This window comes from Heterodontus francisci, chromosome 1 (genome assembly GCF_036365525.1).
Source record: "Heterodontus francisci isolate sHetFra1 chromosome 1, sHetFra1.hap1, whole genome shotgun sequence".
In the NCBI taxonomy this organism is placed as follows: Eukaryota; Metazoa; Chordata; class Chondrichthyes; order Heterodontiformes; family Heterodontidae; genus Heterodontus; species Heterodontus francisci.
In genome coordinates, this window is record NC_090371.1 from 73,617,667 (window position 1) to 73,629,725 (window position 12,059).

Sequence of the window (12,059 nt, forward strand, 5' to 3'; positions counted from 1 at the left end):
CACTTTTCTAACCCTCTAGTCCCTCGCCATGATTTTATTTCCCACAGATGTTTGGAAAATTAATTTTAGGCTTCATCAACTCTCTAGCCTCCACTAGTATTCTGGGTTGCATAGTAAATAGGCCTGGTGACTTTTCTACTATTAGTCCTATTAACATTAAAGCAGTTTCCTTTTGAATCTTTATCTGTAGTCACTGTCCTCAGATACTCTGTATAAATCAGTAATAGGGGCTTGTAAGAAAAGTGCAGCAATATTCATGGGTGATTTTAATCATTTTGATTGGACGAAACGAATTGGCAAAGTTAGCCTGGAGGATGAGTTCATAGAGTGTATTCGGTACAGCTTCTTAGAACAATATGTTCTGGAACTGAACCAGGAGCAGGCTATTTTAGACCCGGTAATGTGTAATGAGACAGGATTAATTAATGACTTCATAGTATAGGATCCTCTGGACAAGATTGATCATAACATGACGAATTTCACATTCAGTTTGAGGGTGAGAAACTAGTGTCTGAAACATTAATAAAGCAATTACAAGAGTATGAAGACATAGTTGGCTAAAGTGGATGGGAAAAAAGGTTAAAAGACAGTGTAGAGGCAGTGGCAGATATTTAAGGAGATATTTCACAACTCTCAAAAGATATATTCCATTGAGAAAGACTGAGAAGGATGCTCCATCCGTAGCTAACTAAGGAAGTTAAGGGGTATCAAATTGAAAGAAAAGGCATACAATGTTGTGAAGATTAATGGTAGGCCAGCAGACTGGGAAAAGTTTAGAAACCAAAGGATGGCTAAAAAACAGAGGGAGAAATTAGAGTAAGAGAGTGTAAACTAGCAAGAAATATAAAGACAGACAGTAAAAGCTTCTACAAGCATATAAAAAGAAAAAGAGTAGCTAAATTAAGCACTAAAATAAAAGCAAAATACTGCAGATGCTGGAAATCTGAAATAAAATACAAGAAATGCTGGAAATACTCAGCAGGTCTGGCAGCATCTGTGGAGAGAGAAGCAGAGTTAACGTTTCAGGTCAGTAACCCTTCATCAGGGCTAAATTAAGCGTTGATCCCTTAAATGATGAGACTGGGGAATTAAGATTAGGAAACAAGGAAATGGCAGAAACTTTGAACATATTTTGTATATGTCTTGACGGAAGAAGACACAAAAAGCATCCCACGAATAGTAAAAAATTAAGAGGCAAAAGGGAGGGAGGAACTTAAAACAATTACTATCACTTGAGAAATACGACTAGCAAAACTAATGGGACTAAAGACAAGTCCCCTGGACCTGATGGCCTGCATCCTAGGGTCTTAAAAGAAATGGCTGGCAGAGATAGTGGATGCATTGTGGATAGTGTTTGCAATCTTCGAAAATTCCCTACATTCTGGAAAGGTCTCAGTGGATTGGAAAACTGCAAATGTAACACTTCTATTCAAAAAGACAGGAGACAGAAAGCAAGAAACTATAGGCCAGTTAGCCTAACATCTGTCATTAAGGAAGTAGTAGGAGGACATTTAGAAAATCATAATACAAACAAGCAGAGTCAACGTCGTTTTGTGAAAGGAAAATCGTGTTTGACCAATTTATTAAGAGTTCTTTGAATATGTAACAAGCAGCATGGGTAAATGGGAACCAATAGATATAGTGTATTTGGATTTCCAAATGGCATTCAATAAGGTGCCATATAAAAGATAGCTGCACAAGATAACAGCTCATGGTGTTGGGGTAATATATTAACATGGACAGAAGATTGGCTAACTAACAGGAAAGAGTTGGGATAAATGGGTCATTTTCAGGTTGGCAAACTAACTACTGGGGTGTCACAGGGATCAGTGCTGGGGCCTCAACTATTTACAATCTACATTAATAACTTGGATGAAAGGACCGAGAGTATTGTAGGCAAATTTGCTGACGATACAAAGATAGGTAGGAAAGCAAGTTGCGAGGAGGACACAAAGAGTCTGCAAAGGGATACAGATGATTAAGTGAGTGGACAAAAATTTGGCAGATGGAGCATTATGTGGGAAAACGTGAGGTTGCCCACTTCGGCAGGAAGAATAGAAAAGCAGATTATTTAAATGGAGAGAGACTGCAGAATGCTGTGGTACAGAGGGATCTGGATGTTCTTGCACATGAATCACAAAAAGTTAGCCTGCAGGGACAGGAAGTAATTAGGAACGCAAACAGAACGTTGGCCTTTATTGCAAGGGGGATGGAGTATAAAAGTACGGAAGTCTTTCTACAACTGTACAGGGCATTGGTGAGACCACACCGAGAACACTGGGTACAGTTTTGGCCTCCCTACTAAAGGGATATACTTGCATTGGAAGCAGTTCAGAGAAGGTTCACTAGGCTGATTCCTGTATGAACGGGTTGTCTTATGAGGAAAGGTTGGGCCTATACTCAATGGAGTTTCGAAGAATGAGAGGTGATCTTATTGAAACATAAGATTCTGAGGGGGCTTGATAGGGTAGACACTGAGAGGATGTTTCCCCTTGTGTGGGAATCTAGAACTAGGTGGCACAGTTTCAAAATAAGGGGTCTTCCATTTAAGATGGAGAGAAGGAATTTCTTCTCCGAGGATTGTTGATCTCTGGAATTCTCTTCCCCAGAGAGTAGTGGAGGCTGGGTCATTGAACATATTCAAGGCTGAGTTAGACAGATTTTCGATTGACAAGGGAGTCAAGGGTTATGGTGAGCTGGCAGGAAAGTGGCGTTAAGGCCACAACCAGATCAGCCATGATCTTACTGAATGCTGCTATTTATGATCTTACTTGTACTTGAGCATTCTCATTTCTGTACAAGATGGTCCTACCTCCATGACTATCCTTTTATTTATGTACTTACAAAACATCTCAGTTTCCTATTAACGTTACTTGTCAGTCTAGTTTCATACTTAGCATTCTTACTTTCTCAATACTTTTGTTTTCTTGTTTATTATCCCTATACTTAACACAAACAATAAAATCCTTTTTGCCATAACCTATGGAACATTCTCACACTTGATGCACACCTTTATGCAGTTTGAATCGGATTAATTTTGACTTTACCTTTATTCAAGTGCCTAGCACTGCAGGTTTTCATTTGCCTTTTTTTTAAAGCTCAGTTAAATCTGGAGTAAAGCCCAATTATCCTGCTAAACTTAGCCAATATGCAATCCAATACCTTTATCTTTGATCCTTCTTTCTCTTTACCCACTTTGAATGTGAACATTAGGATGTCAGTTCAAAAATATTCTCCAACTTACCTAACTAGCACTGCACCCTTCCTTGTTGGGTATGTAACACAGATTACAGAAATCAGCACTGGAAGCATTACAGAACCCTCTCCAATTTGATGACAAACATCTTATCCCAGTCTCAGAAACAAAGAAAAACAGGAATGGACATAACACTACTCTAGTATGATAGCCAAAGCCTCCCTAACACTTGCAATTGCAAACCTCTCCAAAAAGCCGACAAACCTCATCTTCTATTTTGTTCCTACTATTCAATGGTCTATAATGTACTTCCGATTAAATAACAGATCCACTTCTTAATGCAAGATCTTAAATAGCATTTTTTTTTTAAAAACAGTTTTAACCAGGCCTTAAATAAAGCTGGTCTCCCTTTGCAACACCCAACCCATCTCTCTCCAGTGAAAATGTTATTGCCAAGAATATTTGGATTCCAGTCTCATCCCAGAAGATGTCAGGTTTATCAGGGCTAGGCCAAGTCCTTACAGTCTAATTGGTTCCTCAAGGTTCCCATTATTTAATACTTTTCATATTTTAATATTGAAACCCAAATCTTTTTGTCCTCAGTATCTCATTCCCTTCCCTCCCTGTTTGTTCCTTCACCTATCCTTCTTAATCAATACATCTGCTGTGGGTTCCCCCCACCCCCTATATATTCATCTTCAGTTTATCAAGCTGAACTGTTTTTCAAGGAAGAATTAACAGCTGATCGGCCACATACCTGCTAAGTTGTGAAAGGGAGCTGCTAGGCATTTCAATGGTCTGGTTCAAGCTCGACAAGCTAGCAGAATGTTGTGATACTGTAGGCAGAAGTGAAGCAGTGGACACACCAGTGGACAGTGAACTCACACCTGGTAAAGACTGTGACTCAGCTGATTTCACGGTGGGACATATGGTAGCTGAAAAAAATAAAAAGCTTCCATCTATACCATTTCACTCCTGCAATTACAAGTTGCTTCATAAACAATAAATTGATGCCCAACCAGTACTAATCATTGATGCACAATAAAAAGGCTATATTTTCTTTTTTCAAGTTACTTGAAAAGTAGAATTTGTTCTTAAAGCCACTATTAAGCTCACAATTCTGAAGGCTCCAATGACTAAAGGCTCCAACATGGAACACACCGCCATAGGCAATCAATTCATTTTTAAGTGAAGTCATGGAAGTCAAGCTGTATAAAACGCTAGTTCGGCCATAGCTGGAGTACTGTGTATAGTTCTGGTCGCCATATAGGAAGGATGTGATTGCACTGGAGAGGGTGCAGAGGAAATTCACCAGGATGTTGCCTGGACTGCAGCACTTCAGCTATGAAGATAGACTGGATAGGCTAGGGTTGTTTTCCTTAGAGCAATGTGGTTGACTCTTATATGCCCTCTGAAATGGCCTAGCAAGCCACTCAGTTGTGTCTAACCGCTACGAAGTCAATAAAAAAGGAAACCGGACGGACCACCCGGCATCGACCCAAGCACCGGAAACGACAATGGGAAACCCAGCCCTGTCGACTCTGCAAAGTCCTCCTTACTAACATCTGGGGGCTTGTGCCAAAGCTGGGAGAGCTGTCCTACAGACTAGTCAAGCAGCAGCCTGACATAGTCATACTCAAAGAATCATACCTTACAGACAATGTCCCAGACACTGCCATCACCATCCCCGGGTATGTCCTGTCCCACCGGCAGGACAGACCCCCCCCAGAGGTGGCGGCATAGTGGTCTACAGTAGGGAGGGAGTTGCCCTGGGACTCATGGCATCAGGTCAAACACGGACAAGGAAACCTCCTGCTGATTACCATCTACCGCCCTCCCTCAGCTGATGAGTCAGTACTCCTCCATGTTGAACACCACTTGGAGGAAGCACCGAGGGCGGCAAGGGGACAGAATGTACTCCGGGTGGGGGACTTCAATGTCCATCACCAAGAGTGGCTCGGTAGCACCACGACTGACCGAGTTGGCAGAGTCCCAAAGGACATAGCTGCTAGACTGGGTATGCGGCAGGTGGTGAGGGAACCAACAAGAGGGGAAAACATACTTGACCTCGTCCTCACCAATCTGCCTGCCGCAAATGCACCCTGTCCATGATTGTATTGGTAGCAGTGACCACCTCACAGTCCTTGTGGAGACAAGGTCCCGCCTTCACATTGAGGATACCCTCCTTCGTGTTGTGTGGCACTACCACCGTGCTAAATGGGATAGATTTCAAACAGATCTAGCAATGCAAAACTGGGCATCCATGAGGCGCTGTGGGCCATCAGCATCAGCAGAATTGTACTCACCCACAATCTGTAACCTCATGGCCTGGCATATCCCCCACTCTACCATTACCATCAAGCCAGGAGACCAACCCTGGATCAATGAAGAATGCAGGAGGGCATGCCAGGTGCAGCACCAGGCATACCTCAAAATGAGGTGTCAACCTGGTGAAGCTACAACCCAGGACTGTGTGCCAAACTGCATAAGCAGCATGCAATAGAGCTAAGATCCCATAACCAACGGATCAGATCTAAGCTCTGCAGTCCTGCCACATCCAGCCATGAATGGTGGTGGACAATTAAACAACTAACTGGAGGAGGTGGCTCCACAAATATCCCCATCCTCAATGATGGGGGAGCCCAGCACATCAGTGCGAAAGATAAGGCTGAAGCATTTGCAACAATCTTTAGCAAGAAGTGCCGAGTTGATGATCTATCTCGGCCTCCTCCTGAAGTTGCCAGCATCACAGATGCCGGACTTCAGCCAATTCGATTCACTCCACGTGATATCAAGAAACGAATGAAGGCACTGGATACTGCAAAGGCTATGGGCTCAGACAATATTCCGGCAATAGTACTGAAGACCTGTGCTCCAAAACTTGCCGGACCCCCAGCCAAGCTGTTGCAATACAGCTAAAACACTGGCATCGACACGGCAATGTGGAAAATTGCTCAAGTATGTCCTGTACACAAAAAGCAGGACAAGTCCAAACCGGCCAATTACCGCCCCATCAGCCTCCATCAGTAAAGTGATGGAAGATGTCATCAACAGTGCCATCAAATGGCACTTGCTTAGCAATAACCTGCGCAGTGACGCTAAGTTTGTGTTCCGCCAGGGCCACTCAGCTCCTGACCTCATTACAGCCTTGGTTCAAACATGGACAAAAGAGCTGAACTCAAGAGGTGAGGTGAGAGTGACTGCCTTTGACATCAAGGCAGCATTTGACCGAGTATGGCATCAAGGAGCCCAAGCAAAACTGAGGTCAATGGGAATCAGGGGGAAAACCCTCTGCTGGTTGGAGTCATACCTAGTGCAAAGAAAGATGGTTGTGGTTGTTGGAGGTCAATTATCTGAGCTCCAGGATATCAATGCAGGAGTTCCTCAGGGTAGTGTCCTAGGCCCAACCATCTTCAGCTGCTTCATCAATGACCTTCCTTCAATCATAAGGTCAGAAGTGGGGATGTTCGCTGATGATTGCACAATGTTCAGCACCATTCATGACTCCTCAGATACTGAAGCAGTCAGTGTAGAAATGCAGAAAGACCCGGACAATATCCAGGCTTGGGCTGATAAGTAGCAAGTAACATTCGCGCCACACAATTGCCAGGCAATGACCATCTCCAACAAGAGAGAATCGAACCATCGCCCCTTGACATTCAATGGCATTACCATCGCTGAATCCCCCACTAACAACATCCTAGGGGCTACCATTGACCAGAAACTGAACTGGAGTAGCCATATAAATACCCTGGCTACAAGAGCAGGTCAGAGGCTAGGAATCCTGCGGCGAGTAACTCACCTCCCGACTCCCCAAAGCCTGTCCACCATCTACAAGGCACAAGTCAGGAGTGTGATGGAATACTCTCCACTTGCCTGGATGGGTGCAGCTCCAACAACACTCAAGAAGCTCGACACCATCCAGGACAAAGCAGCCTGCTTGATTGGCACCCCATCTACAAACAGTCACTCACTCCACCACTGACGCACAGTGGCAGCAGTGTGTACCATCTACAAGATGCACTGCAGCAACACACCAAGGCCCCTTAGACAGCACCTTCCAAACCCGCGACCTCTACCAACTAGAAGGTCAAGGGCAGCAAATGCATGGGAATACTACCACCTGCAAGTACCCCTCCAAGTCACACACCATCCTGACTTGGAACTATATCGCCGTTCCTTTACTGTCGCTGGGTCAAAATCCTGGAACTCCCTTCCTAACAGCACTGTGGGTGTACCTACCCGACATGGACTGCAGCGGTTCAAGAAGGCAGCTCACCACCACCTTCTCAAAGGCAATTAGGGATGGGCAATAAATGCTGGCCTAGCCAGCGATGCCCACATCCCATGAATGAATTAAAAAAAAGAGCAGAGAAGGCTGAGGGAGGACCTGGTTGAGGTGTACAAGATTATGAGGGGTATAGATAGGGTAGATAGGAAGAAACTTTTTCCCTCAGCGGAGGTGTCAATAATCAGGGGGCATAGATTTAAGGTAAGGGGCAGGAGGTTTAGAGGGGATTTGAGGAAACATTTTTCACCCAGAAGGTGGTTGGAATCTGCAACACACTGCCTGAAGGGGTGGCAGAGGCAGGAACCCTCACAACATTTAAGTAGTATTTAGATGAGCACTTGAAACAACATAGCATATAAGGCTATGGGCCAAGTGCTGGAAAATGGGATTAGAATAGATAGGTGCTTGATGGCTGGCATGGACACGATGGGCCGAAGGGCCTGTTTCTGTGCTGCATAACTATGACTCTAAGTCCTATTCCAGACTAAACCTGCCCAGATATTTCACTGCAGCTACAAGTTCCTAAAATTGAACCCTTTTAGTGAAAACTGTCTATAAGCAACATGCACCTTCCTCTCCCAGAAGTATTGGGACAGTTTTAAATTTTATCAAGCATATCCTAGTGATGCAATGACAAACTAATTACTCTGTGGTACCCAAATATATCAGTGGAAAAAATGGATAAAACCAGGATAACTTAGACCACTGCAGCAAGTACAGAACAGGGCAACACCATCCTCAAAACTGTGGGTATGCAGTGGCCCTGAAGCACTCATTCACCAATACAGGCAAAGCACTGCCTCAAGTCTGGGAACAGGTTGTCTTCTCAGAAGAGATATCTCTCTCTGTCACACAGGTTTCAAACCGGATTATGTTATTTGACTTAACATGCCCAAATTTTCCACTGCTATGGATGCTTCAATAAGAATTCAACACCAATGAGAATTGCTCCATATGCCAGAAGCAACACAATGTACAGCCACAAATTAGTTTTTCCATACATGAGCAGACTGTTCATTCAGTGTGCATCCTAATTAATGCACATCATGCAGTGTTCCAAGGAGTCCATGTCTTTAAAAAGTTGACTGTTTGATCAGAGGCACAAACTTCTGGTGCTGTCTATTTTCCAGAGGATCTGGATCCGCGAACACCACACTAACAGTAATTCATACCCATGCAATATTTACACTGATGAGTCAGCACAGCTCAAGGGATGTATAGTGGGATTTCCAAATAGCTATGATTATGGCCTCTATCACATTCATTATCTTAACCCCCAGTATCATAGTCCAGATTGGCTGGACTTACATTTGATGGGCTATGTGGAAATGCTATAATTTCATCTTTTGGAGTATAATGTAGCAAGAGTGATGCGGAGACACCTGGCACGGAATTTTAAAAAAAATTAACAGCTAATCATTAATCACACTACTTGAAATACCTAATCTGCGTCCACTCAGTCAAGAGAAAATAAAACTGCATGCATGACTAACTAATCAGGCAAGTATAGATACAAACAAACTCCAGGGTCCGGCCTGATTGGCTAAGAGAAGATTAAAACTACTTTCCCACACACAATCCATCACAAAAATTGACATTAATTTGTGGTTTAAAAAAAATGGCAAATAAAGTACTGATTGCAAATCAAAAAACATCGTTCTTGAATGAATGACAGCAAGATTACTGCCCTCGAGACGAGAGACATGCAATTGAAATGATATCAGTAAGGGGATGAGGAAAAGCTACACAGCCTATCATTTCTATTTTGAGGCAGTGTTGCTGACTGAAAGATTGTATTCATTACTCAAGTTATTAACTTACACATATTCTATTGTTCAAATGGAGAATTAGAATGATCACCTCCCTCCCTCAAATACACAGCCTCATTCTGGAAGCATACCTCACTTCATTTAAGTAAGAGTAGCAAGACAAAGGTGCGAAAACATGCTTACACAAAAAAAAAATTAGGTCAGAAAAGATAGGAGTTTTCTATGCAGTGCACAATTATATTCTTTAAAATAAATGACACGTGTTCAGTATTTTAGATGTGATCTGACGTTTACCTTATTCAAGTACCAATGACCTGCTGAGTATTTCCAGCACTTTCTGTTCTTATACCAAACTATGTTAACATAGGTCAATTAACGTGAGAATTTTGCTAACCCTGCAAACTGAAGAGGACCCACTACTATTACTCAAGGTCTTATTTAAGTGGTTAAAATTTGAAAGAAACTTATTTTAAACTGCCATTCTGCACATGATGAAATCACAATTTTAACCGTGGCATTAAAACATGATGACTTTTTGAATACTCACCTTCAAGCGCCTGTTGTGTTCCAAGACCATTCTGTAAACGAAAGATACAAATGTCTGACTGGTGTTATAAGGATATCTTAATCATGGATCAAACTATTTGCTGTCGATCTAAAACCAAAAGCAAAATATTGTGGATGCTGGTGCTCTGAAATTAGGACAGAATGCTGGAAAACACTCAATAGGTCAGGTAGCAGCAGTTTCTTATTTGTCCCATTAGCACCCCCCTTTTGCCTTGCAGTTAATTACTCCTGCCCTCCACCCTATCGTAGACCTTGCCTTTTGTCCTTTCCTTTCTCATGCACCTTGCTTAAAAATTTCATCAGAACTTACAGCACAGAAGCAAACCATTCAGCTCACCATGTCTGTGCTGACTCTTTGAAAGAACAGTCTTGCTTAGTCCCACACCCCCACTTTTTGTGTGTAACCCAGTAAGTTCCTCATCCTCAAGTACTCCAGCAAAATCTTTCCGTTCTGATGAAAGGTCATAACCTGAAACATTAAATGTTTCTCGTTCCACAAATTCTGCTGACCTGCTGAGGTGTGTTCCAGTATTGCTTTCATTGCTGTGCATCTAACTTGTATTTAAACTTTTTTCAAACGACTGAAACAAATTAATTATAGGCCATTTAAACTATGGAAAAGGAGGGAGATTTCTCAACCAGGAGGGAGACATAGATTCCAATGTTGCAGGTTGCAGTGTGGTTGCAAGGCCCAAATCCTTTGTGCAAAGATATTCCTGGAACTGATTCCAGGTTTTAAACTTTAAACTCAAATCAAGAACAGGGTGTCAAACATTATATGCTGCCGCATCTGGCTTCAGGCATGGGTAGTCACCAAAAAGCAGCTGTTTGGGAGAAAATTGTTAAATTTATCTCGCACAAACTGCCTTATCTGCCACATAGAATATCAATCCCCAGGTTTCAAACATCACTATTCCTGTCTGTGTAACTTTCCTACAGGGTCACTGTTTAGATCTCTGCCCCTAAATGCACAAACCCAGATTTAAATTAGTTTCTCACCCATGGCTGTTCAAGATTTGTGGGCATCAATATTTCCTATAAGCTATTTTTTTTGCTCCTGAAAACCAAAAGCTTTACAGCCCTTATAATAACTTGAACAGAAACTTGCATTTCAAACAATTTGATAGTCACCTGTAAAGAAGCTTCCTTTTGAGAAGATGTACCGAGCGAGTTCTGATAAGGTATTCCATGCACTGAATTCTGAACAAATGTTGAAGTCACTGGATTGATCGGAACAGTTGTTGAGTTGCAAGAGTTGATGGCAGATGGATTTGTTGATTCTTGAACTGCACTGGATATTGATAAAAGCTGTGACATCGAATCACTAAAAAGTAATGCTGCACATTAGCTACTCAAGAATGACTTTTACAAACGTATGTCCATTCCTAAAACTAAATTGGCAAAGACATTTAACCAACTATGTGTTTCAGTGTGAACAGAGTGCACTTACAGAACATACAATACAGTATGATTTAGAACTTGACTTTTTCTTCACTCCCCATGCTGCTTTCTCTCACCTTGCAGCATCTCCAAGTTAGCACCCTCTGACAGTAGCCAATGCTACTTCAGTGCACTATGAGCTACTAGAATGTAGCTGTTAGATAACTTGTATTTAATTTTCCTTCGCTGCAAGAAAGCATCTACCTGGTGCCTTCAATGGATAACAACGTTGACTTTGCAAACGTGTGGGTGGAGACTGAGGAAGGACAAAAGACTTCTAGCTTACCTTACAGAATTTGAGAACAAGTGCTTTTCTGCCTGGTTAATGGTATTTTTGCTTCCTGTTCCAAAATCGGTCAGAGAAGGTTCTGAACCAAACTCCAAGGCTCCGAACTGGACATTCAATCCAGAGACATCAGTTGATCCAGGCATTTCAACAGCAGTTGCAGGAATCTATATGTAAAGAAATAAAAACAGTCTCATATGGAAGTGCTTGGAAGCAAAAAAGGAAGTACTAATATAAGTACATGCAGCCTTCAGTCAGAGACAGAGAGGGAGCGAGAGCAGGCGAGCTAGAGGGAGCTAGAATGTGAGGGAACGAGAGTGGGCAGGCCGGAGCGGGAGTGGGCGGGCCACAGCAGGAGCGCGAGTGGGAACAGGCGCCCGATCAGCAACTGGAGAACCGGAGCGAGCGAGCAGGCGAGGCAGAGCGAGCGAGCGGCAGCAAGCACGAGCGGGAGCAGGCACGCCCGAATGAGCTGGAGCAAGTGAGCCACAGTGCACAGGAGCATGCGAG

The 12,059-nt window shown here is 42.9% G+C and overlaps 1 protein-coding gene across 5 annotated transcripts in view; it reads right to left on the bottom strand.

The window, feature by feature from the left end:
* The window catches only part of ubap2a (ubiquitin associated protein 2a), a 162,403-nt gene that overhangs the window by 44,965 nt on the left and 105,379 nt on the right, over nucleotides 1-12,059 (bottom strand). For all 5 annotated transcript variants that reach the window (XM_068031709.1, XM_068031699.1, XM_068031689.1 and 2 more), the window contains 4 exons: nucleotides 11,550-11,716; nucleotides 10,955-11,147; nucleotides 9,804-9,834; nucleotides 3,954-4,131 (listed from right to left, as the gene is read on the bottom strand). In XM_068031709.1, the coding sequence (XP_067887810.1) occupies nucleotides 3,954-4,131; nucleotides 9,804-9,834; nucleotides 10,955-11,147; nucleotides 11,550-11,716 (569 nt within the window). The remainder of the gene's footprint in view (nucleotides 1-3,953; nucleotides 4,132-9,803; nucleotides 9,835-10,954; nucleotides 11,148-11,549; nucleotides 11,717-12,059) is intronic.